This window comes from Pleuronectes platessa, chromosome 23 (assembly GCF_947347685.1).
Source record: "Pleuronectes platessa chromosome 23, fPlePla1.1, whole genome shotgun sequence".
In the NCBI taxonomy this organism is placed as follows: domain Eukaryota; kingdom Metazoa; phylum Chordata; class Actinopteri; order Pleuronectiformes; family Pleuronectidae; genus Pleuronectes; species Pleuronectes platessa.
This window is the reverse complement of record NC_070648.1, coordinates 2,033,661-2,061,618: the sequence shown is the minus strand read 5'-3', so window position 1 is coordinate 2,061,618 and position 27,958 is coordinate 2,033,661. Positions and strand designations below refer to the sequence as shown.

Below are 27,958 nucleotides of genomic sequence, written 5' to 3'. Positions count from 1 at the left end.
GAAGAATACAAATAAATAAATCAAACAGACTGTGAACCAATATTTAGTTTTACACCAATTTATTGTTTTGCACAAGTCTGCAATTATTTTTTTCTACCCACACAATTTCATTTTCAGACAAGAGCAATACTTAAAACTCTGTATATTATTATCATACAATATAAGTTCATTACAAGTATGCAGTATTTGATGGCATTGTACGTATTATTTTTTTTTACTTATCTATTACATTTTCTAACCATATCCTTCCCAATTCCTTTTTTGCTGAAGTAACACAGTGAAGTTCCCCATGGTGCGATACTATCTTAATGTCTGAGGCTCAATCGCTACACAACCACAAACATTCACACCAGCCATCGACCTCAGGCTGAAACCACAACAGGAAATGATGCAGCCTGAGAAACGAAAGTGAAATAAAACTGGTACATGTCAACGATATCCCCAACAAGGCCCCCCTTAAAAAAACCTTTCCATCTCTCAAAGTTTAAGAAAGAATTAAACAGGCAGCTGTACATGCACAGGACCTCACATTACTCCCTACGTGTCCTGCAACTCGGTATGAGTTACTCAAAGAACAGAAAGTGCTCACATGAATCATTAAAGTCCGACCTCCTTCAAACGTCAGGAGAACGTCCAGAGGTCACATGTCTTAAGGAGGAACCAAAGCAAAGTTTCATACCTGGAGTCCTGAACCCTGACTCCAGAACTTGCACACAAAAAAAAAATTGAGTGTCATCAGCATAGAAGTGATAAGCCATATCAAATACTAGAGTTATATTTAGCACCAGTAAAGCAACCCTTTTTTATTATTTAAACCCTCCAAACTCCCATCCCAGTATCAAAAAACCTTTCAGGTGGGGTCTTCAGCTAAATCTGCCAGGACACTGTAACGGTTCAGAGTCCCAGCTGAGGTTTTGAACTTTGCACCATTTACATTAAGGCGCTCAGACAAACTCTTGGAACGCCTTAAAGGCTCATTCTCTGAAAAGGAGTCTTGAGAAGGATCGGACGACACAGAGCCATGATACAGTGAAAGAGAAGGAGAGCGGCGTATTCCCAATGGGCGGTCCGGGGCAGCAGTTTGCTTCCGGACGCCAGGTTTTGTATCCTTCTCCTGGGATAAGCTGCCGGAGTTTGAATGGTTGCTGTTGGAAGAGGCCCCTGGTTTTGGATTGTTGCCGTTGGGAAACTGGTGTGGGTTAATGACATTTAAGATGTCTGGTGAGGGTTTGGTAGGACTGACGTCAAACGCAGACTGGTTGGGCTGGCGTGTGACAGGGCTCTGCGTCGATCGAATGTCTTTCAGTTCTTCACGTAGTTCACTATTGATCCTTTCTTTCTCTTGAAGCTGCAAGTCCAGAGGAGGTGTTTTTCTTCCCGCTGTATGAACACACAAAAAAAACATCATTTTTTATTCCTCACATTTTGGTGTTGGTACAATAAACATTAAAACACAACAAATACATCAAAGCAATACTATAAAACTTCTTGACCTTAAAATAGCAGCTTCTGAATTATGTTTAATGCTGACTCGCATTTTATCATGACGAACATTCTCTGGTTACAGTATTTCAACTGGTCCTTTTTTTGGTCTTGTTTTTTGCCTGACTGCTCGTTGGAAAACAAAGACAGGTCATTCTTTAAGAGCAACGATTAATTGCTGGATCAAATAAATAATCGTTCAACTTATATATTACAAATAGTCATTATAAGCTTCCTACATCATTCATAATCACAAATGGATGATCAAATCTCTGCACATGCGACAACTACTGTTTTTTTATTAAATTAAATAAAAAGCAACGGTGCATCAAAGTTTTGACAAAGACACTCTTTTTATCAACAAAACACAGAATTTCCCAAAAACTGCCAAAACACGATATAAATATATCATATACAACAATATATATAATTCAATACAATTCTGTCTTTTTAATTATTTGGCTGAAGATGCTGGCGGCAATTTTGTATCTGCAGGTAAAAGGAAAAAGTTTCTGACTTACCAGAACCGAGGAACCCGAGTCCAATCCCCACAGCAAAAGCAACAACAGCAGCGACGGAGGACCAAACTGCGCAGGACATCGTGCAGTTGGCTGAAATGACAGTTTTTACCCACATGTTGTTTCAGAGACGTTATACACTTAATAATAACTTGTTGCAATTTAAAAAATTCAGTCTCGAAGCACACCTGGCCTTCTGAGGTAGTTTGTTAACCAGCAGAGGGCGCTCATTATCAGCTTGACCTCTTGCCTGCCCTGTCATATGTAATGCACGACATGTCAAACCTGATTTTTGGAATACACGCCTAGTGTGGCACACCTCTGAACAAGTAGAGTGAGCGGAGGCCGTCATTTCCTTCATGTGCTAGAAGCGTTTGACATATTACCAGAGAGAGGGCCAGCTGGCCAATCAGAGAAAACTAGGTTTTATCTAGAGAGAGACAGGAGGTAAACCCAAGTGTTTGAGACAGAGGCTGAAAAGAGGAGCTGCAGCAATAGACAGTCTGAGGACAGTGACGTTGTTTCTGAAAGTTAGAGCATGAAAACCTTTTCAAGTTATAACACAAACTAAAACCAATCAAGCTGAAGTATTATACGTCTCCATTAAAGCATGATCGTGAGTTCAGCTTCCAGTGACTCCAGTTGAGGCTCCAGTGTACCTGTGAAGTAAATCTGCACATCTCTGGACTGGTTTGTCTGAGGCTGGTGAACTCTGCAGGTGATCCTGAATAACACAGAAGATATAAGAAGTGAGTTTGCGTGGCTGCAGCTCACAGATGTAGAGTTTTCTCCTTGAAGAGATTACTGTAGATTTGCACTGATGTTGTTTCATAACATTTAAATCATGGAAACTCTTGTAACACCTGAAACAAAACCTCCATAGCGGAGATAATAAGAAGATGTGACTGCTTCCCAGTGGAGTCAGATAAACATCTCCTGTAAGAAGGTTTGAGAATGAAATTTAAAATGAACCTGTCGGTCGCAGTCGGCACTTTCACTCTCCCTGTGAAGTTAAAACATCCACTGGAATCTGGATGTCTCTTTGGCTCTTCATGATCTATGATCTTTTCTTGATGGTCAAGAAACGTCATGTTAAGATATGGCAGCGAGCTGTTCACCTCACACTGCACAGTCTCTACATCTACAACTGAGAGCTTTGGCTCGGGGGCAGCACCTGTAAACGTACAATAAGAAACTTTTCTTTTATATTGATCATAAATAGAGATCTCCAGTATTTCACAAAGGCATATCAAATATTTTATGACACATAAATTTCGACTGGACGTACACACAATGAGCTCCAGTGTTGTGATGACCATCAGTTTATTATCAAGGATATTACTGCATTCGTGCTTCCCTGCATCCGAGGGCCGCACGTTTAAAATCCTCAAAGAGAAGTTTCCGTTATCCACTTCGTTCATGAAGAGACTGGTCCTGTTCTTGAAGTCCTTATTCTTCGTGGCAGAGTCCTCAAAATGGTCCCGGTACACAAAGGTGTATATTTTTTGGACCGGACCCCCCGTGGCCCACTCCACCGTTGGGTTGTCTCCGTCGGTTCTATTGATTTCACACGGCAGAACAACCGCCTCGCCAGCAGAGGCGTAAATCTTCTGCAGCCCGTCATCAGAGGTTTCCCTTGAGTCTAAAAAGACATAAAACATGGTGCACTCATTTTTTTTTTTACTTTTCATTATTGTTAAGTCCCATGAAAAGAAACTAAAATTGTTTAAATGAATCCTATCAACAAGAATCATTTGTGTAAACCTGATGCATAATGTTGCTCTGTACCATAGAGCTCTATTGTAATCTGAAAACTACTGCCACGTAGTTTACTTTAACTTAAGCCACGCTTTGCTGCTGTGAGTAAACAGTGTCCGACCAAAAGCAGCTTCCTCTTATCTCAGTAGCATTTGCTAAGAACTACCACGATGTTCTGGGGTCATTGTAAAAAAGACAGAAGTCCAGTGGAGCCTTCAGATTAAAGCGTCACACACACCTGAACAAGTGGACAGCAGAGCAGCGAGCAGAGCAGCGAGCAGCACAAGACGAGCGTCCATGACAGAAGCCGACATGCCAACGATGTTTTCAAGCAAGAAGAATAAAAGTGAGATGTTGGAAAACAGGTTTCACTTGTTTAACCCCACATGACACTTCCTCCTCAATGACATGTTCAATCTTACTGGCAAATAAGCAGACTGATCAGAGCGTACTAATACACACTTACAACACCCGGAAACTTTACAAAGATTTACATAGAATGAGCCTCTTCTACTGTCTCTGATGAGGGATACAAGGTATTTTTGCCATAAGTTCTTCATGAGACTGATATTGTTAGACTAAGTACGCAGTGAGTGATCATGATCTGAAATTGCACAATGCTTGGCTATGGCCCAATACACAGACGATCCAAATATGAGGATATGATTCTTTACTGTAATATGATCTGATCACAGTTAACCCCGGTCTCACCTCCAGAGCTGTAATCTAATTTTAACAGTGTTGTACTTTCAGTGCGGTTTTGATTACATTCGTCCGTGCAACCTCCATCCCTTTGTATGTGCAATCCTTTTCACATTGTAAATATTAATACTATTTTAATATGTTCCGTATGTTTCCTTATTTACTCTTTAAAAAGATGCTACTGATTTATCTTATCTTGTCTTGTCAAAGTTCGATGATGAAGTCGTAAAAGTTGAGTTCGGACAATTTCTCATACACGCAGCTGTGGACGCAGCTTTCCCTTTTTGGAGGTTGTGTGCTTTGATCTTTACAAAGGGAAATTCTAGAGTCACAACATCAAACACACACACACACACACACACACACACACACACACACACACAGTAGGAAACGCTGGAATACTAACCTCATCAAGCCATAAGCATCTTGTTCATCCAGCTATTTTTGTGTACAGAGGTATTGTTTTGATTGTGTGTGGTTTGTTTTATTCACACACACACACACACATCGTATTCATCTTTAATAATGCATCAAGTAAGAGGTTTCCTTGCAGTTTACAGCTTAAGTTCTCTGCAAATGTATTTTATATTCAAGCAAAATTGGCGTTGTAGACTAAAATACCCCGAACTGAATCGATTTGGGAGATAAAAGGCGACACACAGCCGCACAGTGTGTCTATATAACGACAGAGATCAAAGCCAAGGATCAACAAAGGTCTCTTACAGAGAATAAGTGGACAATCGCATCATAGGCATAAACTGGTGATGATGAATTACCGGGGAACTGCAGGAAAGCAAATCTGTCATCTGATTTCAGAGAAGCTGATTTTTTAAATGTTCCGGAGTGAAGTCAGAGTATCAACATCTGTACTGAAGTGTATGGGAAATAGACAGATGTTGTACATACAGTACATCTACACAAGTAATAAGCACAATATTTTCTAGCTGTAAATATGAGCATTCAGGTAGAAGACGAAGTGGTGATGGTTTCAGTCATTATGGAGATTCCAATCATTCATACACATTCTTTATTTCCACGTTAAATTAGGAATTACCTTAAACGTGTTATTGTTCACAGAAAATCGACTCCGGAAAAACCTACAACAAATAAAAAACGACAGTTTCCTTGTACATGAATGTAATATAATGAATATACAAAGAGAAATAGCTATAACCTTCAATCTGCTGCCGTAATCCTACTTTATAAGCATTGCGTCTGGTCATGATGTTCAAAACAATGCGGTAGATTTTAATGCAAAAAAATGCTTCATGATTCAGGCAGGAATGTCGATGAACTCAAAAGGCACACAGTCAAGGTGCTTCTCTAAACCTCTTCACTTCAGAATTAAGATATTCATTGAATTAATAAATGCAGACATTTCAAGAGCAAACCGGGTTAAAGAAAGCAGGAGGCAAAGCATTTTAACAAAAGCAAACAATATGAAAGGAAACGAATAGAGAGGACATTTGATAAATAGCACGACGGAGAGACTGGACAAATAAAAAGACAAAACATGAAAATAAAAGAGAGTGTTGCCAATATACAGCTTGTAACAGGGAAGGAAACCAGGAAAAGCCATCGTATGACTGTGTGTAACAAAACAAGCATCATATTGTCTTCACTATTACAGTTTCAGAAGCAGTTTGAAATGAGCAGGACGTGTTTCATAACATGTGGCTCGTTGAAGCAACACTATGGAACTTTTTTTAACCTTAAGCCACCAGCAGCTTGTTTAAAGTGAGTCAGATGTTTCAGAGGCTGTGAATCAGGAGAAAGTTTCCTCCTTCACTCCCTTGAACATCTGTTCTCTGTAACTCTGGTGAGTGGGTTACATCTCCTGTCACAATCAGCTGTAGTTGAAGAGTGAAGCTGAACTGAGATCAGTTAAAAACTCTCAGAAGTTTATCTCCAATATTCAGCAGGAAAATGTTAAAATATGAAGAATTCTAATCAAGAGTTTGGTGGATTTGTTACAGAAGCAGCTCTTCATGTTTAGGAAGCAGAGGATCATGGGTAGATGTGTTGCTTACTAAAAGTTAGGTAGCGTTGCTTCCCACTCAGTCTTGGTCTTTCTGTTAGTCATCCCACAACCTCGCCAAAGTTTACGTTGCTTGTTTAAGTAATTGTTTTTAGCTTTTAATGGGTTTTGCGCTTTTGCATCACTGCGTTTTAAAAATGCAATTTAATAACAAAACAATGATGCTTTAACTATTTGTACAGAGAATAAAACATGAGACCTGGGCAGCAAATAAGCAAAAATCTGAGTTTACGTACAAACAGTCGAAAGCAGAACTTCCCTTGATTATCTTACTACCCTCTTAAGCCATGCTTGTTCGTCACTGCCCTCATCCCCCCAGCCTTCCACCTCAGTGAACCAGTTCCAGCTGACTGGTGGAGAAAGGAAGGACCCCACTGACGTAGTAGGCGATGCCCAGCGAGAGGAGGGCGATGACCACAAGCAGCAGCAGAACCCTCCAGAAGCCCAGGTCCTCCACGAACTCCTGCCAGGTGGTCCTGAAGCTGGACAGGACGCCCTCGCTGCTCTGCAGGTTGGGGTTGAGTAAAGAGTGGCTTTCCATCGCACTGGGAGAGACAGAGGGGTCATATCCATGAATCAAGTGGAGGGGTGGGGGGGCATGGCCCAAGCTAGAAACCATTAGATTTAATGGCAGATCTGAATAAACCCCTCCTCCACCCAGAACACACCCTCAGCCTTTCCATCCCTGCTCACCTCTCACTGTCAGCCATCTGCATGGTCTCCAGTTTGGAGTGGGGCCCTCTGTTGAAGCCTTTCACCTCCTGCTCCTCGAGGCCCTCCAGCAGGCGGATGGCGTCCTTGTTGACGCCGCGCCTCTTCGCCAGCACCAGAGGAGTCGATCCGTTGTGATTACTATCGTGAAGTAGATGGCTTCGAGTTAATAGACAAAAAAAAAAGCTCCTTCAATAGAAAATGTACAAACTGATTTACACGGGGGGAAAAGACCCACAAACAACAAAACAGTCAACAATGGGATCAAACAAAACACAACACTTTCACCAAGATCATCCGTATCCACTGAGATGATTTCATTTCTCACCAGATATCAATCTTCAGGCCGTTGGACACCAGGAATTGTATAGTGTCCACATGGCCGCACAGGTGCAGTGCTGTGTTTCCCTGATAATCAGTCGCCAACAGATCGGCCCCGAACTTGTGCAGCATGCGACAGATGTCCACGTTCCCTCTGGCGGCGGCTAGGTGCAGGCCCGTGCGGCCCCGGTTGTCCCGGATGTTTGGATCACATCCCGTCTCCAGGAGCCTCTTGGAGAAGGGCAGGTCCCCGTCGATGCAGGCCTGCAGCAGAGGCACGTTGGTCTGCGACGAGTCGTTGATGAAGACATAGGACATGTCCGAGTGGGTGTCAGAAAATTCCAGCGTACCTGCGACGAGGAAAAAACAGAAGATACACGTCGGTGAGTCACAAGGAAATCTCAATCTGTGTCACTGGGCTTAACTTAAACCATTGTAGCCACATTAAGGTTTCCTCACAATAAACCTACAGACGACAACAACAACAAACCATTACTGCTCCGGATTCTCACATCCATTAAAAGCTCTTTTCCAGCTCAGTATTTAAACAGAACACTAACCTCAATATAAGCAATATTATGAGTGATTATAACAGTTCATAACTCCATAAAGTGGGTATTTAAATCATTGCTGAGATTTAATGAATTTCATCTGACGTGGCATCACATCAGTAATCCATCACAACGCAGCTCATGATCGGACTTGATTCATGTCTCCAAAGACTCTGGATAGATCACAGCCATTATGACATTTGATATCTTTCTATCCTTTGATTACAAACAAAGCTACAACATCATTTCAAGCTAATTCCCTGTGTGTGTTTATATATATGTACTGATGGCGGCTAGCTACAGCGTTAGCAGCTAACAGGGATGACTATGGCCGCAACGGGAAATCCTAACAACACAATAATCTTGGTAAAGTGTCTCTGCGGCGCACATAGTTTAATTAAACATTAACTTGCAGCTGCTACGAGCTAACGAGCTAGCGGGGCTAACGAGTAGCGTGCTAGCTAAACCTGCAACGCGCCGCTGCGACTGTTTTAAAGTGGAGATTTGACAACTGACGCATCCTCCACGTGAGTCCGTGCTCACTGTCTGTGACCACCCACCTGTTGATTGGTCCCAATTCAGAAGAAAACAAACACTCGTCGCTTTCCTTCGAGCTAACGCCGCTAGCTGTGTTGTTGTTGTTATGACGCTAGCTTCTACTTCGGGTTGTTCTGAACCCACTGCGGCGCCACCTGCTGCCCTGGAGGTGTAGCGCCTGTAGCTCTGCCTCAGAACCATGGGCGTTTATTAAATTAATTAATTAATTAAATGTATAATCTAAAACTGACGTATCCTTGATTTATTTTCTATTAATTTCCAAATAGAATTTTACATTGTATCATATTGTATATTGTTGTGAAATTATACCCATTTATACACAGCACACACATACATCTTTATAAGATTATACAATTCTATTTAGTGTATTACTGTGACATTATACCCATTATATATAATAGAACATATCATTGTTATCATCTATTCATATCGTTCACCATACCTGACTATATTTTATACATGTAAACATTTATTCAATATTTCCAATTATGAAATGTTTATATGTACATTTTCACTTTAAATCTTTATTTATTATAATATTCCTTTGCTTATTTTATACTTTCATATGCTCTCATTGTGACTATAGGCTGCTGTAACAAGTTCATTTCCTAGATGTGGGATAAATAAAGTATTTCATCTTATCTTATCTTATTCATGAATTTCTCTTCACATCCTTGTAGTACAGACAATTATGCTAAGTTGAGTAGCTGTATAAAGTACATATATATATATTATATACAATATTCTCATCAGAAACACTGACCAATACTGAATTTACCTTTGGATCCATCTTCCACACGGAGCTGAAACTCACAAATAATAATAATAATTCAGCATTTCTCGGTTGGATTAGAAACTTTATTTCCAAATGTGTGAGCACAGAAATACACATTACAATAAAAAGACGTGTTATGATTCTTTTCCGTTATAAATCCTCTTTGAGGAAAAAACTGCACTTTTCTTTTTTCTGTCACTCCAGGCACTTTGAGCATGTTGCTTGTTGAACATGTGGTAAAAGAGCTGTGAAATCCTCAGCCGTGAATATACTTTCCATATAAAAACATCCTAAAGACGTTTTCTTTTCTCCATAATATTTTTAATGTACACATCATAATCTTCCCATCCCCCCCCCCATCTCAGTAAATAAAACCAAGGGATAGTATCAAGACTTAAGTAAAATAATTACAATCTAGATTACAAACCAGCAAATGCAGACAAAAAAAAAAACGGACGAAAAATTTAAACAACAGAACAGAAAAGGTAAAATGTGACATAGGGAATGAAGTCAGGGCTACCAGTGGAGCTATGTGCAGACACAGAGGTCATAGTGGTTACACGTCACCCAGAAGCTTTCACTGCCCGCGGATATGATCATAAACACGTAGACAGTTCAACGTAAGAAATGATCTGCGAAGAAATAAAACACTTCTTCCTCTCTTTTAATCCGCGGACAGTGAAAAGGCACGGAACTGGGAGAACATCGAAATACAATAAGGAGCTAAAAAGTATAGACCTTTGCGCTAACATATTTTTCTGGGAAATACAGTAAGCACTATGTACAGCAATAATTCATCTATATGTGTGTGTGTGTGTGTGTGTTTCCTGTTGTCAAGGGTTAACTCTGATTTAAAAAAAATAATACGAGTTTGGTCACAACATAAAAAAGAAATCCTGTGAAAGTGGAGATGAGGAGACACGCCCCCTTTGTCCGACTCGTTTTTATCGTTCTGATCCAGAAGAGCTCACATCAGTGCAATATAAATATAAATGAGTGGCCTCATTCAAGTGACTGGAGTTAACTGAAGCTGTTGCAGGAGAGGTTTGTGTTTTTATTGCAGTTAGAATAGACAACTTATCGTTAAAGGCTGCGTCTCAAGTCGACAGTCAGGGTTGTGTAGCACCAAATGTGAAACGTGCAAACGTCACAGGAATACGATGACAAGACAAATGTAGAGTTAACGGGCTGTTCTGAGGGTTTTACATGTTTTTTGCACAAAAATCGAACACATTGCATTTCTTCCATAAAACACTGTAAAGGTGGAGTTTTCAGTAGCAGGTGGAGCTTGAGCATAACATCGAAAAAGCAAAAGCTCGAGGAAACGTGAGTGAGTTAAGAGGATTTTGTTTTATTACATTTAATTAAAATTGATTTAATTCAGGTCCCTGTTTTGTGCATCTGATAGATTTTAGCTCTTCTTTCTGGTTCTTCTTCCTCGGCTGGGTTTCACTGTGGTTTGCAAACCAGCTAACAGGTGCAGTACCACCACCTCATGATGTTATAAACTATTATATATGTAGAGAGAGTTTCTGTGTAGCTCCTATTACTGCAATAAAAGAAAGAATAAAATCTGTAGATGTCTCAAGTATCAAGTCTCTGCAACTTGATTCTTAAACATATACACTGAAGCTTTTCATGCAACACGAGCAGAATCCTCAGGACAGAGGACGCGACAGCTTCTTCTGTAAATGAACTGCAGTTACACTCTTGTTTCATTTCAAATGGGTCTGTGATCCAGGATCAGGTGAACGTCTGCCTCAGTTAAACCAGATCAGCTGTTTTTGAATCACACCAAAGACATCTGACTCCTCTCCGATCGGACTCATCTGAAGCACACGCGTGAGCGAGGTAGCCGAGAAACGATTCTCGCCCCCCCCAAAAAAACATAACGAGACACAAAATACACACAACAGAACATAAACAATAGCACCATTGTCAGTGATAATCGAGAGAGGAGCGTGAACCCTTCTCTTTTCATTTCCTCCATCCAACACTCATTCCTAAACGGGGATAAACATTAAAGAAACACTCTGAAAACGCACCATCGTCACTCAACTTCATCGTGAAACCGCCGGTGAAGCAGGAGAGGGGCTCGTTTTCAGTCAGTCACATGTTCTTGGTTTTTATAGATTTCTTTTTAACTAATTTCCTCCTCTTTATTTCCTTTCCTTGAAGTGTTAGCGCATCACCTCCCTCCGCTCCTCCATCCTTCCCCTCCTCCTACAACAGCTTGCTGCAGACTTGGCAGCGGCTGACCCTGGAGCGCTCCTGGCCTCCCTTCAGGGTCTCCTGCGCCGGCGAGAAGCGGAACTCTGTGTTGGGATCCACGGTGATGAGCCAGAAGCTGTACTTGTTGGCGAAGTAGTGGCAGGAGCCCTTGCCGCCGTTGCACTCGATGAACGGCGTTGCGCGGAAATCCTCCAGGCAGGAGCCGGGGGACACCAGGGACTGACCGCCGCCCTCTGCGCCCGCCGCCGTGTGCTGCGCAGGAAAAAGACAAGTTTAACTTCCTCTGTTTTAAACTCTCCTCTGCTCCTTTTCAAGATGAAGCTGGACTTTGAAACGAAAGCCGTGTTGTGAGAAGCTCCATGAGAAATTGGAGAGTGTTGCTTTGAGACAGTGGCCAGGTCATAGTGACCTTTGACCTCGACCTCGAGATGAACAACCAAGTTAGAGCTGTCGATTGTTGAATTTCTTTTAATTCCACAGACGAAATGTATATCATATATATATATATAACAGCAGTTTAAAATGATGCATGAAGTAATCTTTAGGAAATGGGCGTAGTTTTAAACGTACCATCAGGAAGGAGTATCCTATCCAGAGGCTCCTCCAGCCGGGGGGGCAGCTGGGGATGTTCATGTCCTGACTGTGGACGGCCACAGCCTGAGACGGCGCCTCACAAACCGAACACCTGGAATGGACAGGAAGCGTACGTTACACATTACGTACAAATCAAAGCCAAATACAACAACCCCAAAAAACGAGCCCTCAGAGTTTAAAGAGCCTTTAATTAATACCTGCTGATATAAGGTCGGATCTGCTGCTCGGCCACGGGCATCATGGGTATGGGCGCGGTTGTGGAGAGCCAGTAGGACTTGTCGTTGCGGCTGGCGTAGTAGCAGACCTCATTGGGGGAGCAGTAGAGGAAGGGGATGGTGCTGAACCTGGGGAGACACGAGCCCGGCTGACCTGCAGAGACAAAGAGAGAAGGTCTCACACTGTCAACAGATCGGCTGCTGAGACCTACAAATCAAAACTCCCAGGTGGAGCGTTTCCGTACCGAGATCCTGGTTGTGGGCCTTTTCCTGCCCCTCCACGTACAGCAGGCTGTAGCCTTCCCACAGCTTGGCCATGCCCTGAGGACACATGGGAACCTGGGCGTCCTGGCTGTGCTTCACCAGCGTGTAGCCGATGCTGGAGCTGCGGCCAACTCCGCCGGGAATGCCGGGGCGGCCGATGTTACCGGGAAGACCTGAGGAGGAGGAGGTGAGATTAAATATTAAATATTAGAATTGAAAGTTGCTTTCAGTGCAGAATTAGTGCGTCAGAATGTGGAGATTCATGAGTTTAAGTATTTTCAGTGGCTCTATTGTTGGGTTTTATGGGAAAATCAATTAACAACAAGACATAAATAAGAAATGAAGAAATATAAAGTTTAAACAATGTTTTAACCCCAAACCTGAAGCATCCATCTTTAAATTGCTAGATTTTAGAGTTAGTGAGTTGCTTCAAAATAGACATAACAGTTGGAATTAAACCTCGTGTCTGACGAGGACACCGTGAGGACCGAGACACACGAGCAGACACACCACCAACCTTGGTCTCCAGTTGGCCCCGGGAAACCAGGTGGTCCGCCCTCACCGACCGTTCCAGAAGGACCAGCAGATCCGGTCCTGCCCAGTTTACCCACAGGGCCAGGAGGACCCTTAGCACCTGCACCAGAAGAGTCTTTTATTTTCATCTCCATTTTTCATATATAAAAATAAAAGAAATCAACTCTTTTTTATTCTTAAACTGGTCCATACTCCGATTTGAAAAACGCTCACCTGAGGGTCCTGGAGTTCCAGGCCGACCAGACACGCCGGGCTCACCAGGGATTCCGCCATCGCCTGGGTAACCCAGGTCTCCCAAGGGTCGTGGGATTGGCCTCGTCTCCATAGGTCCGGGGGGACCAGGGCGACCAGCACGCCCTGGAGAGGAGGAGGCAGGCATGGACAACAAAAATGTTTATAAAATGATTCACTTCACTAAATAATTCTACTAGTGACAGGAGAGGAGTCGCCCTACCTCGCAATCCCTTGGCTCCTTTGCTTCCGTAAAAACCAGGGTCACCGTTGAAACCTTTCAGACCAGGACCTCCGCCGTAACCGCTATCTCCTTGTTCCCCTGGATAAAAAAAAACCCAATGTTTAACTTCATTATCTTATTTTTTTTAATTTTTTTACGTTTGGTTCTCGTACTATTTTCAGCTTTACTCTACCTTTGATACCAGGGAAACCAGGGCTTCCGGGGCTCCCAGGGCCTCCAGCTTCTCCTTTCCTGCCGGGGGAGCCAGGGAAGCCTGGCAGCCCGGGGTCACCTCTGTCTCCCTGTGCTGTGCCTGGACCAGGGGGCCCGGGTGGACCGGGAGGACCCTGGAAACCTGGAGGAGAGAGAATATGAGGTTTAGAGAGGAGAGGAGAAGGAAAGAAAATGGAAAGAGGAAGGAGAATATGAAAGATGAAATTGGAAAAAAATTTATTTACCATACTCTCCATCCAGTCCAGGGAGTCCAGGATCTCCCGTGGGTCCGGGGTAATTGGACCCAACACTCACACCAGGAAGCCCAGGTCGACCAGGGAATCCTGGGAGTCCAGGACCACCTGACACAAACACAAAAAAACAAATCAGTCATTATTTCAATATTTGATTGTTTGATTCCAAACCAATCAGCTGACTCTAAGACTGTCTTACCTTGCTGTCCTCTCTCTCCCTTCCCTCCAGGAAATCCGGGAGCTCCTGGGTAGGAGACGCCCCTTTCTCCCTTCAGCCCTGGAATACCCGGGGTACCTGGAAGACCTCCGGCGTTTCCACCTGGACCCAAAGACAAACAAAATGTTCAACAGTGACTCATCTTCAACGTCTGTGAACTGCAGCCGACAGAGGAACAGGTGTGTAAAGACGTCCGTACCTGGAGTTCCAGGGAGGCCTTTAGGTCCTCCGAGGCCGTTAAGTCCATCCAAACCAGGGGGTCCAGACAAACCTGTAAAAATACAAAACAGTGAGTGGGTTTGCTTTCTGCATTATGATAAAGACAGAGAGCATCAGTGGTTCTCTTTCACCTTTGGTTCCAGGTCCTCCCGGACTTCCCGGCAGACCAGGGGTCCCGTCTTGTCCTCTTCGTCCTGGGTAGAAGGACTGACCCTTTGGTCCGGGGAAACCAGGGGAGCCTGGGGAGGGGATGAGATAAATGTGTTAAGAAGACATATTCTGCTTATAACCTGGGTGATCATTTAGTAGGTGTCATGAGTCTAAAAGGTTTTCATGCTCTAATGTTCTGAAAACACATCACTGTCCTCAGACTGTCCAACGCTGCAGCTCCAGCATGTTTTTTTGCTCCTGTCTCTTTAAGGCCCTCTTCCTCATAAAGCCCAGTCTGCTCTGATTGGCCAGCTGGTTCATTCTGATGTCATCACTTGTGAAATTAGTTTGTTTGTCGTTGTGTCGGACGTTGTCTCTCACCCATTATTCCAGGCCGTCCTCCTTCACCAGGAGCTCCCTTTGCTCCAGAGTAACCTGGACTTCCTGGAAAGCCGTTGTCCCCGGGAGCGCCGTCGTTACCTCGACCACCTGAAAAGAGATATTCAGTCTGATGGGTAACAGATCCCGTCGGGAGGAGCCAGATGTTTAGGTGATCCTTTGTACCAGTTCTCTGAGGAATGTGAGTCTTACCTGGGAAGCCTGAATCTCCTGGCTGACCTTTAGGACCTGGGCCTCCAGGATAACCATAACTCTCCCCGGGTATACCTGAGGGGAAAAGTACTCGATGGATGAATGTTTGCACAGTGGTCATGGATTCTCAAAGAGGTGTGAGGTTGAATATATGTATTTGATTGTTTTGATGATAGCTTATATTTACCCTTGCCACCAGGTCGGCCAGATTCTCCTGGGTTACCAGGGAAACCAGATGCACCTTCATCACCCTGGAAGAAGCCGTCAGAAGTTGAAGCTGATTGGCTGAAACTTGCAAATGAGGATTATTTAACAAGAGTGTGTGTTTTCCTACCCTTGGTCCGGACATGCCGGGGAATCCCATGATTCCAGCCTCTCCCTTCGGTCCAGGGTATCCTGGACTGCCCGCTCGTCCGGGGTAGCCAGGCTCACCGGGCTGTCCTTTACTCTGCTCCGCATAACCAGGCAGTCCAGGCAGACCCTGACGACCAGGCCGACCTGGCAGACCTTTGTCACCTGAAACCAGGTTCAGAGTGGAGGGCGGTTACAGGTGCAATTATATTTCCTCGTTGAAGGCAACATTGTGTTTGACATATACAGCTGTCGAAGTATGATGCAGCCACAGGAAGCGGTGTTACCTCTTGGTCCGGGGAAGCCAGGAAGTCCGTTGCTTCCAGGGTTTCCGAGGTCTCCTTTCTCCAAGTAATTTAACGGAGTGGGTAAGCCGGGCAAGCCTGGGCGGCCGGTGTATCCCCGCTCACCTGTAGAAGTAAAAACAAACCTTTGTGAAGTGTGACCTAACTCGACTGGTGTCATCACACTCGATCTTGTTCCAGAAAATGTTACCTTTCTGTCCGGGGTATCCAGATCCACCATCTCTTCCATCTCTTCCAGGCCCTCCGGGCAGTCCTTTGCTCCCTGGGAAGCCTGGACTACCAGGGCGCCCTGGTAGTCCAGGGAAACCAATCAGCCCTGCGAAACCTCTCTCACCTGCGGAAAGGCACAAATAATCAAAATGAGAGTCCTGTTAGTCACATGTTATCATTAAAGAGATGGAGAGCACCAGCGTACCCTTCCTTCCTGGGATTCCTGGAACTCCGTCTCTAGTTCCTGGTCCTGGAGGTCCCGGGATTCCCCTGGACCCTGGGAAACCAGGGGTGCCAGGCTGTCCTGGGGTTCCCTTCATGCCAGCAGGCCCTGGGAATCCAGGGTCTCCTCTGTCGCCCTTGCGTCCGGGGTAACCTGTGGATGGGTGGACGAGGAATGAACGAATGATAGATGGTGAGATGGCCAAAGAAACAAATCATAATCATAATGTAAAATAAACTTACCTCATTTGTTTTATAATTACTTAACTTACCTCCAATAAGTTTGTTAATAAATATTAAAATAAGCATTACACACACACACACACACCTCCCCCCCGCCCCCTGTTGCATTATTCATGACTTTGGTTAGGCTGCAATTGCACTTAGATTGTCGTCGTGTCAGGTTTTTAAACTTTAAAGCTGTAATCGTGTTTAGTTTCATTCAAATATTAAAGTAACTCAAGTGCAATTCCAGACTGAATTAGTGAGGTTGAACCCCCTGAGGTTCGTTGGTCCTGCAGGTAAGCACGTTAGCCGCTACTGGTTTACATTCTTAAAAAGGATGGCCATTTTCAACACATCTGTTCACATGGTTTCACCAACATGTCGCTCTTCTGTGGGACCATGCAGGGATGTGCTGAAAACTTAAGAAAAAGCCTTTTTAAGAGTGTAGGATAAGCCTCTAGATGTTAAACAGCGTTTTGTTCGTTACACAAACCTACTGCAATTAACACAATAACAAACATACCCGGCACAGATTAGATGCAAATGTCTAATTGAATTACAGGGGTTAGTCCTGGCTGCAAAAAAACAACAACAAGAAAATCCAAACACTGGTAGTCACGGTTCTTGGGGAAATGTTTTGTTTCTTAACGTCTCACAACTAAAATGTCCATCTTCAGTCGACACTTTGACAAACAACTGAGCGAGTCTTTGCTTTGGGGTGTGATGAGGTCATTTGTCTGAAGGTGATCACAGAACACACGTTCAGCTTGTTTACCTTTGTTCATAGTGGGTCATTTTATCCAAGGAAAACTGTGTCAACACTTGATTCACACCCCAACACTGATTCTGAGAGGGATTGAATTTTGGAGATGGACATTTGTTTCGCTGCACGAGAAGACGAGAGGATGCAGACACTTAGAGGGAGGGAGCAGTTAGAGCGTTTGGTCTTATGCATGAACAGCAGGAGGATGGAGGGATGGAAGCCAAGGGAGTAAAGAAAAGAATGGACGGATGATGGATGGATGGAGGGATGGATGGATGGGGGGAGAGTGTCTCACCTTGGCAGCCTAAAACGAGTGACCCAACACCAAGAACAAGAGGATGGAGGGATGAGAGGATGGACGGAGATGAGGATGATGATGGTGTGTGGGAGGAAAGGAGGAGGAAACATAGGACGAGGAGGAATATAAAAGAGGAGGAGGAGAAGAAATACACAGAGAAAAAGAGCGGGATGAACCAACACTGGTAAAAGTGGAGGGACGAGGTGAATGACTTCAGAACTCAATCGTCATTTTTCTTCTTCTAGTTTAAATAAAGCTACAAATACAAAGACAAAGACACGATCTTGTAAATGTGGAACATGGGAGACTAAACTTTCTGAAATTCTAATAAATTTGACAGAAGTCTGCCGGTTTCTGATTCTCCTCCTCACCTGGTGGTCCGCTCAGTCCCTTGCTGCCAGGAAGTCCCGGTTGACCGGGGAAGGGGATTCCCCGCTCACTTGGAGGTCCAGGGGGGCCGGGGTAACCAGGAAGACCATCAATGCCGCGCTCTCCCTTTAGTCCAGGAACGCCTGAGCGTCCATCAAAACCTGCCAGAGGAAGAATAATTATAGAGCTGCTGATTCGGCTGAGTCGGCTGATTAGGCTGATCACTTTGGACAATGTGAGCATCTCCGTCTCAGACCCACCGGGTGATCCAGGTCCTCCTGGCGTCCCAGGTTGGCCCTTGTCTCCAGGATATCCCGGGACACCGTCACGCCCCGGGGCACCAGGCGTGGCTCCCAGTACCTCTCCAGGCTGGCCCTTGGCTCCTGGACGCCCAGGAATGCCATCCTTCCCCCGGCCTCCGTCCAAACCTTGTCCTGGGATACCTGGAAATCCAGGATCACCTCTGGGTCCAGGGAAACCTGCAGGAAGGGAAGGGACAGAGGAGAAGACGTTATGGGAGGGATCATTTCATTTAACCATAAACTGTCAATAAATACGGTCGATGTGTTGCCACTTCCTCCCACTCCATCAATCATGGTGTTAACAAATTAAAAACAAACTTATTAGGAACATGAAGACATTTATTTAAACTAAATGAAAGAAACCATCTTGAATTCACCTTGCGGTCCGGGTTGACCTCCAGAACCGGGTTCTCCTCTGTCTCCTTTGGATCCGTCAAACCCGGAACCTCCTGGCTGGTAACCTTTTTCACCTGGTTCACCTTTCCGGCCTGACGGGAGCGGACAGTCGTACTCATTCATTTTGCTGTATTGACATTTTTTATTCTGCCATTGAATTGAGTTTGTTAACATTTCTGCATTTGTAGATTATTTATCTGAAAACCTTCTGGTGCACAGGAAGTCATGTGTTTCAGTCAAAAGTCATAGTTTGGGGAATTGCATAGAACACAAACATTCTCATAATATCCCATATTTAACAGAAATGTAAACTCTCAATTTTATATTTGTCTGATTCATTTTAACATTTTAACAAAATTACATCCGAGGAGCCGTAACACCTCTGTTGAGCTTTACCTGGTCGTCCAGGTGCACCGGGGTAACCGGGTTCTCCCTTCTCAGCGTCGTCGCATTTCCGATATTGGCCTGGTAGCAGTCACATACAGGTTAGCAATCACACATAGACACTTCAATACACACATACAGGGTACAATTGAACACGCAACTGCAACTTTAACGACTAAAACAGTTTTAAACCTGGCCTAAGTTATATCGCATAAAACCTCATGTATGAGATTTACAACAGAGGCGGGTTTGAAGTTAATATGGAGAGAAAATCGACTCCACATGGTCACAAAGTTAAAAAATACAAAAAGGTAAGTTACCAAACTTTAGCACAAATCACTTTTACACATTTGTAAATCATGTCATAAATGTTGGTGAACACTTTGAGTCTATTTTCTCTCCATCAAAGTCCATGAAGGTGTTTAAAAATATTATTTAGGTCAAGAAACATGTAGGACAAACATGAATGCTCTATCTAAGAAAGACAAATGACTATAACCTAGAACAAGTGCATGATAAATATAATACCTGATAATTATATTGTATTTTTAATGGTACATTTATTCAACAGTTGATTCTTTAGTGATTGTCTTTCTCGTTGTTGATTGTCTGTCGCCTCCATTCACGCGTCATGACAGCTGATGTGTGAATGGTCGTTAGTTGCAAATGCATTGTCGTATTAAGGGGCAGTTCAAAATATTAGCTGATGATGGAAACGCTCAAACATTAGAAAGTTAAGTATAATTCAGAATGTGTGGTCGGGGGGGGGGTTATTTCCCCTCCCTCCCTCACTGGTGGTTAAAAGCATCGAGCAGAGGCGGGGCTTGGAATCATGCGCCAGGTTTCAGCAGCTTTGATTGGAGGAAGAGCAGGAGGTGATTGGAGCATGAACTGGTCTCAGACTGTCAATCATCCACTGGCGGCGGCCGGATGGAGACCCTGAGGCGCAGGGAGCGAGGCGCTTCCATCGGCGCCGCCATGAACAGATGATTGACAGCGGGCCAGGGTGTAACAGACTACATCTCCCAGAAGTCCTTTGCTGTGATCGAGTCCTCATGAGCTACTGCAGTTCGATGGGTTTATTGATGATAGTAAAAATGATTTAATGATATTAAACAGATATGATTGTTCTTAACCTGGCAACGATTTCTTTATAAGAAGTTCTTTATAAACGATGATCTGCGAAACTGAACTACTGCCTTTCTTGAGTAGAACTCCCCCTAGTGTTCGGAATGAGAACACACCTGGAAGATGGTTGACTAGCTGCTCACAAACTTAGGATCTGACTAGTCACTCAAATTTGATCGATCTCCTCACTTCTCTCTCCTGATTCGTGGATTTTATATTAATGAAATGGAAGGTTGAGTTCATTGTGAATGTGTTTTCAGACACTTGGAACATTTCTCCCTGAGCTGAGTCTGAATCTCCTCCTCCACCGTTTCTTCGTTAAGCTACGAGCTGGATTTCTATCAACGGCCTTCGTGATTCCACCAGAGGCTGCGCTGCCTGAACATGAGGCCCGTGACTCGGGCTCTGACCGGTGGATGAAAAAGTAAGTTACCCACCCTTTCCCTCTCCGCCGTCATAAACCCCTCCACAGCTGTTTTCACCTGGACAGATACACATGCACAGGGGAGGTCAGAGAGGTGGATGAACAGGGAGAGAGAGAGAGAGAGAGAAGATGGCGGCATACAAAGCATCTTGCATGCATGCGCCAATAAAGCAATTAAATTGTTTGTCATCAAACAGATATCAGCAAATCAGCAATCACTTCCATTCAAGTAATTAAAGGCTCATTCAGTTAAGGCAAAGGGGAATATTAAAATGCTTCAAATGTAAAAGAGCTCAAAACCAGATTATTCCCCTCGACAGGAGGAGGGAGAGAAGGAGCGACATCACATCACACTGTTTGTGTGTCTGCCCCCCCCCCCCCCCACCCTCCCTCTCATCTCCTGCGAGCGACAATAACCTTCGTATTAAAAGCAAAAAAACATCAAAATCAGTGGTTTAGCATTAGCATCACGATACGATAGCACACATTCACACCGAGCTGCTGTCGAGGACTTTGTGTCGTTTAGTCTCAGAGAGATCGAACTGAGTCAGGAGGAGGCTGGTGGCAACAGGGTGAACTTTACTTAATCTGTTTTATTATAAAAATGATTCTATATTATACATTGTATAGACTTAACACTCTGAGGGGGTGCGGTAACTCTGTCTCTTCATATGCGGATCCAGATGTTGCCCGATGTCTTTTTTTGGTCAGGCATTTTAAATTAGCTGAAGTTAATATAATATCAGGTTAATCTGCTTTTTTAAACATTTTTTTCAAAACAGGAAATAGCATTAGGGCCAGATTGATAAAAAAACAAATATCATAAAAATTAACCAACAGAACAGGGAAGAGGTCTGTGTGGTTCTTTATCCTATTACAACTTTATCATCAGATTAAAATGACGACTTTACTTTGTAATATTAAAACTTTAATATCATTGTAATATTACGACTCTACAAAGAGAAATTGGTTGTTTCTGTCACTAATAAATATCTTCTTCTTCCTCCAAAGACCAAACTCGACTCTGATTTGTTGAGTCTTCTCTCTGAGACTAAAGAAGCACAGTGGGCTGTTGTGCAATCAGCATTCAGATCTCAACAATGTGCATCAGTCAGTCGACTAATGAAGCAGTTTATGGATCACAGATTATTGGCTGCAGAAGAGGTGCACAAGCACATTAATGGAGACCATTAATCGTGTAGTTGAGTAACAGTGCTGCTGCAGCCGAGGCATGAAGCTGCTTCTTAACATCTTAACAGAAAGTCTAACGTTGTCATCTTCAGGTCCTGGAGAGACAGGAAGTGCTTGTCCACTAAAAACGTCTCCTATTGGTTTATGGTGTTAAGATGAGGTTGATATGGTGACAACAGTTTATGGAGGATGGATGGTAACGGGATGAGACGGATGTTTGATCAGGGTTTCAGCCCTGTGGGAGGAATATGGCATGATACACACACACACACACACCCACACACACACAGAGACACACACACTTTCTTTGTCACGCTCTTCTTCCTGTCCTTTCTTCCGCCTCCGTCATTCTTCCCCGGCATCACTTACCTCTCGGTCCAGGTAAACCATTTGACCCCGGGAACCCAGGTTGTCCGGGATCTCCCTTCTCTCCGGGAAGGCCTGGGGCTCCGACGCTGCCGCTACCGGGATAGCCAGGGTCTCCGGCACGCCCCTTAGACCCCGGGTATCCTGGGAAACCTTTCTCTCCAACTGTGCCGTAGCCGCCGTCACCCTGGGGAGGGGGGGGGGGGGGGGGGGGGGGATCAAGAGAGGAGGAAAAGGAAAGGGGAGAGGGAAGAACAGTAAAGGAAGATTGGTTGAGGAAACAATGAAAAGGAATGGAACAGGAAAGGAGAGACAAAGCGAGGACAGGAGAGGAAACGTTGTGTTAAAACCCGTTTGTGCTCAAACCTGCAGGTAGTTTCCAAACACTCAGTGTCTCAGTACTTACCGGAGGCCCGGGGGCGCCTGGGAAGCCAGGTAGTGCGTCTCTGCCAGGTTTTCCAGTTTCACCCATGGGTCCTCTGGGCCCCGGCGCTCCGATTTCTCCCTTCAGTCCAATAGCCGGGCCGCGGTAATAAGACTCCCCCTTCTCGCCCTTACGGCCAAAGAAACCCGGTACACCCTGTCGACCCTGGACGAGGACGCACACGGCAGATTGACAACTTCAGTGTTCGATACAACGACAAACTGAAAAACTCGGGGTCAAAATATTACTCACAGGAGGTCCCTGACCGCCACCGAAGCCAGGGGAGCCGGGGTCCCCAGGATCTCCCTTTCGTCCATCGAAGCCGGGGCCGCCATTGACTCCGGGGGGGCCGGGCAACCCTGGAAACCCTGGAGTGCCTCCTCCTCTACAATCACAGTCGCCAGCGTCACCTGGAGGACGGAGGACAACAGGACAACAGGACAACAGGAAAACAAGACAACAGGACAACAAGACAACAGGACAACAAGACAACAGGACAAGAGGGACAACAGGACAACAAGTAAAGAGGACAACAGGACAACAGGGAAAACAGGAAAACAAGACAACAGGACAACAGGACAACAAGACAACAGGACAAGAGGACAACAGGGAAAATAGGACAACAGGACAACAAGTAAAGAGGACAACAGGACAACAGGGAAAACAAGACAACAAGACAACAGGACAACAGGACAACAGGACAACAGGACAACAAGACAACAGGACAACAGGACAACAGGACAACAAGACAACAGGACAACAGGGACAACAGGACAACAAGTAAAGAGGACAACAGGACAACAGGGAAAACAGGAAAACAAGACAACAGGACAACAGGACAACAGGACAACAAGACAACAGGACAAGAGGACAACAGGGAAAACAGGACAACAGGACAACAAGTAAAGAGGACAACAGGACAACAGGGAAAACAAGACAACAGGGAAAACAGGACAACAGGACAACAGGACAACAAGACAACAGGACAACAGGACAACAGGACAACAAGACAACAGGACAACAAGGAAAACAGGACAACAGGGAAAACAGGACAACAGGACAACAGGGACAACAGGACAACAGGACAACAAGACAACAAGACCACAAGACAACAGGACAACAAGACAACAGGACAAGAGGACAACAGGACAACAGGGAAAACAGGACAACAGGACAACAAGACAACAGGACAACAGGGAAAACAGGACAACAGGACAACAGGACAACAGGGAAAACAGGACAACAGGGAAAACAGAAAGTAGAAAAGAGGGTCAGAAAAAGCATTTTGCACAAAACGAAATGAAACAGTCATGTAGTGTGTGTGTGTGTGTGTGTGTGTGTGTGTGTGTGTGTGTGTGTGTGCGTGTGTGCGTGTGTGTGTACCTTTGTAGCCTTTGTAACCGGGGCCACCATTTTCTCCGTTGGGGCCGGGCAGCCCGGGCTGTCCAGGGTTTCCGTCTGGGGAACCTGCAAACGCACACACACACGTTAGATCAGTTAAAGTTCAAACACGTTCAACTCGTTCAAGTTTCCTGAGACGATGAGTTCTGTGCTTTTCTGTAGATTTCACACTTTGATCAGAAGCTGAATCCCACTGACAGAGGAGGAGACCCGACTCAGAGCTCTGATCTCCTCTCCCGTGAACATTTGCACGAGCACAGCTTGTTGTCACAGTGTGAAATCAGGGTTAGTTTGCTCTGTGGGCTCATCAGATCTGACAGAAGATCTGAGAAGCTGCTGCTGATGCTGCTGCTGCTGCTGCAAGATGACAGACGCTTACTCAAAATAAGAAATAAAAGCATTAAGTTGTTTGTGTCATAGTAAAAAAAAATAGAAAAATAAAACAGCTTCGTATTCAGCTTGAAATTCAGTGATTTTACATCGACTATAATGAGGAAGAGCAGCAAGCAGAGCGTGGGGCTGTTTGGCACCGACACGAAGAAACAAGACAAAAACAAACACTTCTCCTCTTATTGTCACTTTGATCATGAAGGGGGGGGGGCATTCAAAGTCTATACGAGACCAAAACTGAATTATTAATGTAAAAATAAATGAGTGAACAAGTGTGCGAATAGAGAAATAATTGAATGAACAAAAATAAATAAATTAATGTAAAGGAAAAGATTTAGAAACACAGAAATTAATAAATATCCTATTTAATCCACAACATGTATATAATGTCAATTCCTTGATGTATTCAATTATTGATTTCTGTATTTTTGGCATTTTTTATTTTGGCAGTTTCGGTCCTCAACAAAGGTTCCGAACTTTCAAACTTTGGATCAAGTCATCGTAAACACATATTTTTTTTTAAAATGATTATTAAACTGAAAGAAAGCGTATCATTGTTATTATTGTTATTGTTACTTTAACTTCCTTTCAGTTTGTGTCCTGATTCTTTCTCGTCCTTCGTTTCCTGTGTCGGTGCCAAACGAAAATTGAAATTTAAAAATTAAAAAAAAAAACATTTCCCTGTAGCAAACACTGCCCAAGCATTAAGGTCCATGTAAAATCAGTGAATGTTCCGGCCAGCGAGAAGCAGCTTGGAGTTCAGAGACTCTCCCATCCAAGGAGGCGGCGCCGGCCTCAGCTCTACTTTCCACCGCACCCTGCACACACAGTACGGCGCGGGAAAAAAGTAAAAGCACCGCGGCAGAAAGTTGCGTCTGTTGCTCTGCGCTTGGCGTCGGCAGGCTGTATGCTGCAAGGCGCTCAGAGCAATATGGCTGCCTAGAGGAGACCTGTGTTTGACTGACCTGTGGGGTAGATGACACAGTCCCGTCCCGTGCCTTGGAGGACAGTAAAATCAATCAGCCATGGTGCTTTAAAGTCTCGTTCTAGCTTGACTTACCGATGAGTACAAATGTAAAAAAATAAAACTCCTCCATCCTCCAGCTGCAGAGTGTTTACTGCAGCTCGGAGTGACGCTGTGTCACCATCATTTCATCTTTAACAAACTGCTCGTCAAATGGTTTTCAAAGGAAAATGAAACAACTGTTACACATGTAAATCATCAGCGTCACAACATTTGTCTGCTGGAACCCAGGAGCTGTGTGGGTCTACATGGCGACCCAGAGATCTGTCGTTAGTGTGTCTGTGTGAACGTACTCGTGAGGCCTGGAGGTCCGGGGGGGCCGATGGGTCCGGGCGAGCCGGAGGGGCCTTGGTATCCTTTCTGGCCGAAGCTCGGTATACCCGGGTTACCCTTCTCTCCCTTGGGGCCTGAGGTGCCGGGGAATCCTCGGTAGCCACCAGGACCTGTCGGGTCTGTGCAGAGAGGATGATTGACAGATGTTTTAGACGAATATATTGATGTCGTTACTTTTAAAAGTGTGACGTGTGTAATTGAAGACAATTAAAGATGTTTAGGTTTCTTGCCCAGTAATTCTCCTGGTGGCCCTGGTGGTCCTGGATACCCAGGAGCTCCCTGGTCACCGCGGGTGCCAGGCTGGCCGCTGAATCCTGCGTCACCTGGTTGTCCTGCAGCCAATCACAGACCAGATGGTTAAAGCAGAACGCTCACACATACTCAAACACATCATCAGGACTATTAATACAAGTGAAGATGTAACCTTTAATAGAGCCAATATTATTATTCACGTAGGCGGGGGGGCCTGGGGGTCCGGGGTCTCCCTGGTCTCCCTGAGCGGCGCAGATTCAAAGCGTCACAGACGAGGAAGAAGAACAGAAGAGAAGTCTTAGACCAAGCTGAAGGAATCAAAGCTAATGATGGAAAACTGTGGGAAACATCTCGGATTCTGATCTAGACTGAAGCAGATCTATAGAGCTACCACAGCTGAGCACACAGCCAGGAGACAGAGGAAACTGTTAAAGAGAAAAAAACTGTTTCATACCAGCAATGAAGAAATCAGATTCAAATCTGCACCCAATAAATAAATACCAGTCATTATCTATTTAAAATTTATGGATAGTGTAAAAGTGGCATTTTCTTCATTTGCCTCCCTGAGGACACCATCTGCTGGTGAAACACTGGTACTGCAAGAAGACGTGATAACTCTCTTTACCTGGAAGAAGGTTTTTAAATTTGTACCTGAGCAATTGCGGATAACTGTTATTATTTATAAGATATTATTTATATAATTTAGATGTATTTAGATTTAGATAAGATAACAGTTCAAAGTTTAATATTCTTGAATAAGTCAATAGAAAGTGAAAGTTTTCAGCTTGATATTTTGTTGCCGGACGCTTCCAATTGGATCAGGTGCCACTGTGTGTGTCTGTCGCTGCTGCACAACGACAACACAAGCTGCAGGACAACACAAACACACATATTACCTTGGGTCCGTTGTATCCTGGTTGGCCGCCGAAACCTGGGCTACCGCCATATCCCTGTGTGGCAGAAAAAAAACAGAATTTACTCGTTACTTATTCACTGAGTATTTTCTGTATTTCTCGAGGAGGAAAGTAATTAAGTACGGCAACTGAGTACTTTACTACTTTGATCACATTGTACCTGTTGTCCCCGAGTGCCGGGGGGGCCGTTGAAACCTGGAGCACCCTGGGAAAAAGACACACAACATCTTGTTTTCACACTTTTCTCTCTCTTGTACTCGTGAGACTGAAGCGATCAGAGGGCGGTCGGCTCTTACTCTCGCCCCGGGGTATCCAGGAATGCCCTTCTCTCCATCTTCACCTCGATAGCTGAACGGCCCCTGCGTTCAAACGACACAGAGCAGGTTCAATACTGAGTTTTAAATCCGATTCTTCTCTCCTAATTGCTCGTGCAGAAATGACAGTTTGAATTATTAGTTTTATTCTCACAGGTGCACCAGGGTTTCCAGCGAATCCTCGGACGCCCTTGAATCCGGGTTCCCCCTGTGACGGAGACACAGACACAGCGGAGGTGAAGCTAAAGTAGTAAGTACTTCAGAAATAAAGAAGAAAACAATGGGACGTACCTTGTCTCCTTTATAGATGGTGAGAGTTGTTTCACTTATCAGCGAGCCGTCCCCGGGGGTGCCGCTGGGCCCGGGGACACCGAGGTCACCCTGAAGTCCAAGATACACACACAACACACCGTTAGCCAATCAGGACGGGGGAGGAGGAAGGAGATGGAGAGGGAGAGAGAGGAAGCAGGAGGAGGAGGAGGAGGGAGAGGTGAGACATGAAGAGGGGGATGAGGGAGAGATGAAGAGGAGGATGGAGAAGCTCCTCAGTTTGTACCTTGTCTCCCTTCTCTCCTTGATATCCGTCACTGCGACTCCCCTGAAAACAACAAGGTTCCACAC

At 44.5% G+C, this 27,958-nt stretch overlaps 3 protein-coding genes across 3 annotated transcripts in view; all 3 read right to left on the bottom strand.

The window, feature by feature from the left end:
* Positions 1–42: 42 nt before the first annotated feature.
* LOC128430360 (butyrophilin-like protein 9) lies at positions 43–4,810 on the bottom strand. Its single transcript, XM_053416405.1, has 6 exons — positions 3,997–4,810; positions 3,289–3,642; positions 2,973–3,174; positions 2,660–2,724; positions 2,004–2,093; positions 43–1,380 (listed from the first exon to the last, which is right to left on the bottom strand). The coding sequence occupies exons 1-6, from the start codon at positions 4,070–4,072 to the stop codon at positions 851–853; spliced, it is 1,317 nt and encodes a 438-aa protein (XP_053272380.1). The 5' UTR covers positions 4,073–4,810; the 3' UTR covers positions 43–850.
* Positions 4,811–5,470: 660 nt separating this feature from the next.
* Positions 5,471–8,772, bottom strand: ankrd46b (ankyrin repeat domain 46b). Its single transcript, XM_053416411.1, has 4 exons — positions 8,642–8,772; positions 7,538–7,880; positions 7,192–7,350; positions 5,471–7,043 (listed from the first exon to the last, which is right to left on the bottom strand). The coding sequence occupies exons 2-4, from the start codon at positions 7,846–7,848 to the stop codon at positions 6,827–6,829; spliced, it is 687 nt and encodes a 228-aa protein (XP_053272386.1). The 5' UTR covers positions 7,849–7,880; positions 8,642–8,772; the 3' UTR covers positions 5,471–6,826.
* A 703-nt stretch (positions 8,773–9,475) lies between these two features.
* col4a6 (collagen, type IV, alpha 6) overlaps positions 9,476–27,958 on the bottom strand; it is a 41,337-nt gene continuing 22,854 nt past the window's right edge. Inside the window, exons 12-49 of the mRNA XM_053416668.1 lie at positions 27,894–27,935; positions 27,629–27,718; positions 27,492–27,545; positions 27,320–27,382; positions 27,184–27,228; positions 27,006–27,059; positions 26,282–26,351; positions 26,088–26,189; positions 25,818–25,976; positions 25,466–25,555; positions 24,093–24,176; positions 22,962–23,119; positions 22,692–22,874; positions 22,289–22,472; positions 20,742–20,786; positions 19,189–19,257; positions 18,774–18,884; positions 18,355–18,573; positions 18,097–18,255; positions 16,423–16,593; positions 16,198–16,341; positions 15,990–16,112; positions 15,686–15,867; positions 15,539–15,602; positions 15,352–15,426; positions 15,142–15,249; positions 14,742–14,849; positions 14,591–14,662; positions 14,374–14,493; positions 14,166–14,282; positions 13,901–14,062; positions 13,708–13,806; positions 13,467–13,610; positions 13,237–13,353; positions 12,701–12,892; positions 12,438–12,609; positions 12,217–12,331; positions 9,476–11,898 (exon numbers count right to left, since the gene is read on the bottom strand). Of these exons, the coding sequence (XP_053272643.1) occupies positions 11,638–11,898; positions 12,217–12,331; positions 12,438–12,609; positions 12,701–12,892; positions 13,237–13,353; positions 13,467–13,610; positions 13,708–13,806; positions 13,901–14,062; positions 14,166–14,282; positions 14,374–14,493; positions 14,591–14,662; positions 14,742–14,849; positions 15,142–15,249; positions 15,352–15,426; positions 15,539–15,602; positions 15,686–15,867; positions 15,990–16,112; positions 16,198–16,341; positions 16,423–16,593; positions 18,097–18,255; positions 18,355–18,573; positions 18,774–18,884; positions 19,189–19,257; positions 20,742–20,786; positions 22,289–22,472; positions 22,692–22,874; positions 22,962–23,119; positions 24,093–24,176; positions 25,466–25,555; positions 25,818–25,976; positions 26,088–26,189; positions 26,282–26,351; positions 27,006–27,059; positions 27,184–27,228; positions 27,320–27,382; positions 27,492–27,545; positions 27,629–27,718; positions 27,894–27,935 (4,527 nt within the window). The 3' untranslated portion in view covers positions 9,476–11,637. The remainder of the gene's footprint in view (positions 11,899–12,216; positions 12,332–12,437; positions 12,610–12,700; positions 12,893–13,236; positions 13,354–13,466; positions 13,611–13,707; positions 13,807–13,900; positions 14,063–14,165; positions 14,283–14,373; positions 14,494–14,590; positions 14,663–14,741; positions 14,850–15,141; positions 15,250–15,351; positions 15,427–15,538; positions 15,603–15,685; positions 15,868–15,989; positions 16,113–16,197; positions 16,342–16,422; positions 16,594–18,096; positions 18,256–18,354; positions 18,574–18,773; positions 18,885–19,188; positions 19,258–20,741; positions 20,787–22,288; positions 22,473–22,691; positions 22,875–22,961; positions 23,120–24,092; positions 24,177–25,465; positions 25,556–25,817; positions 25,977–26,087; positions 26,190–26,281; positions 26,352–27,005; positions 27,060–27,183; positions 27,229–27,319; positions 27,383–27,491; positions 27,546–27,628; positions 27,719–27,893; positions 27,936–27,958) is intronic.

Bases quoted from the DNA above. Each gene is read 5' to 3' on its own strand.
- LOC128430360 (XM_053416405.1), bottom strand. From the start codon at position 4,072: ATGTCGGCTTCTGTCATGGACGCTCGTCTTGTGCTGCTCGCTGCTCTG. The intron at 3,643-3,996 runs GTGTGTGTGACG...ATGTCTTTTTAG, and splicing joins TCTGCTGTCCACTTGTTCAG to ACTCAAGGGAAACCTCTGAT. The intron at 1,381-2,003 runs GTAAGTCAGAAA...GTGTTCATACAG, and splicing joins ACTCGGGTTCCTCGGTTCTG to CGGGAAGAAAAACACCTCCT.
- ankrd46b (XM_053416411.1), bottom strand. From the start codon at position 7,848: ATGTCCTATGTCTTCATCAACGACTCGTCGCAGACCAACGTGCCTCTG. The intron at 7,351-7,537 runs GTGAGAAATGAA...ACTTCACGATAG, and splicing joins GGCCTGAAGATTGATATCTG to TAATCACAACGGATCGACTC. The intron at 7,044-7,191 runs GTGAGCAGGGAT...TGTCTCTCCCAG, and splicing joins CAGATGGCTGACAGTGAGAG to TGCGATGGAAAGCCACTCTT.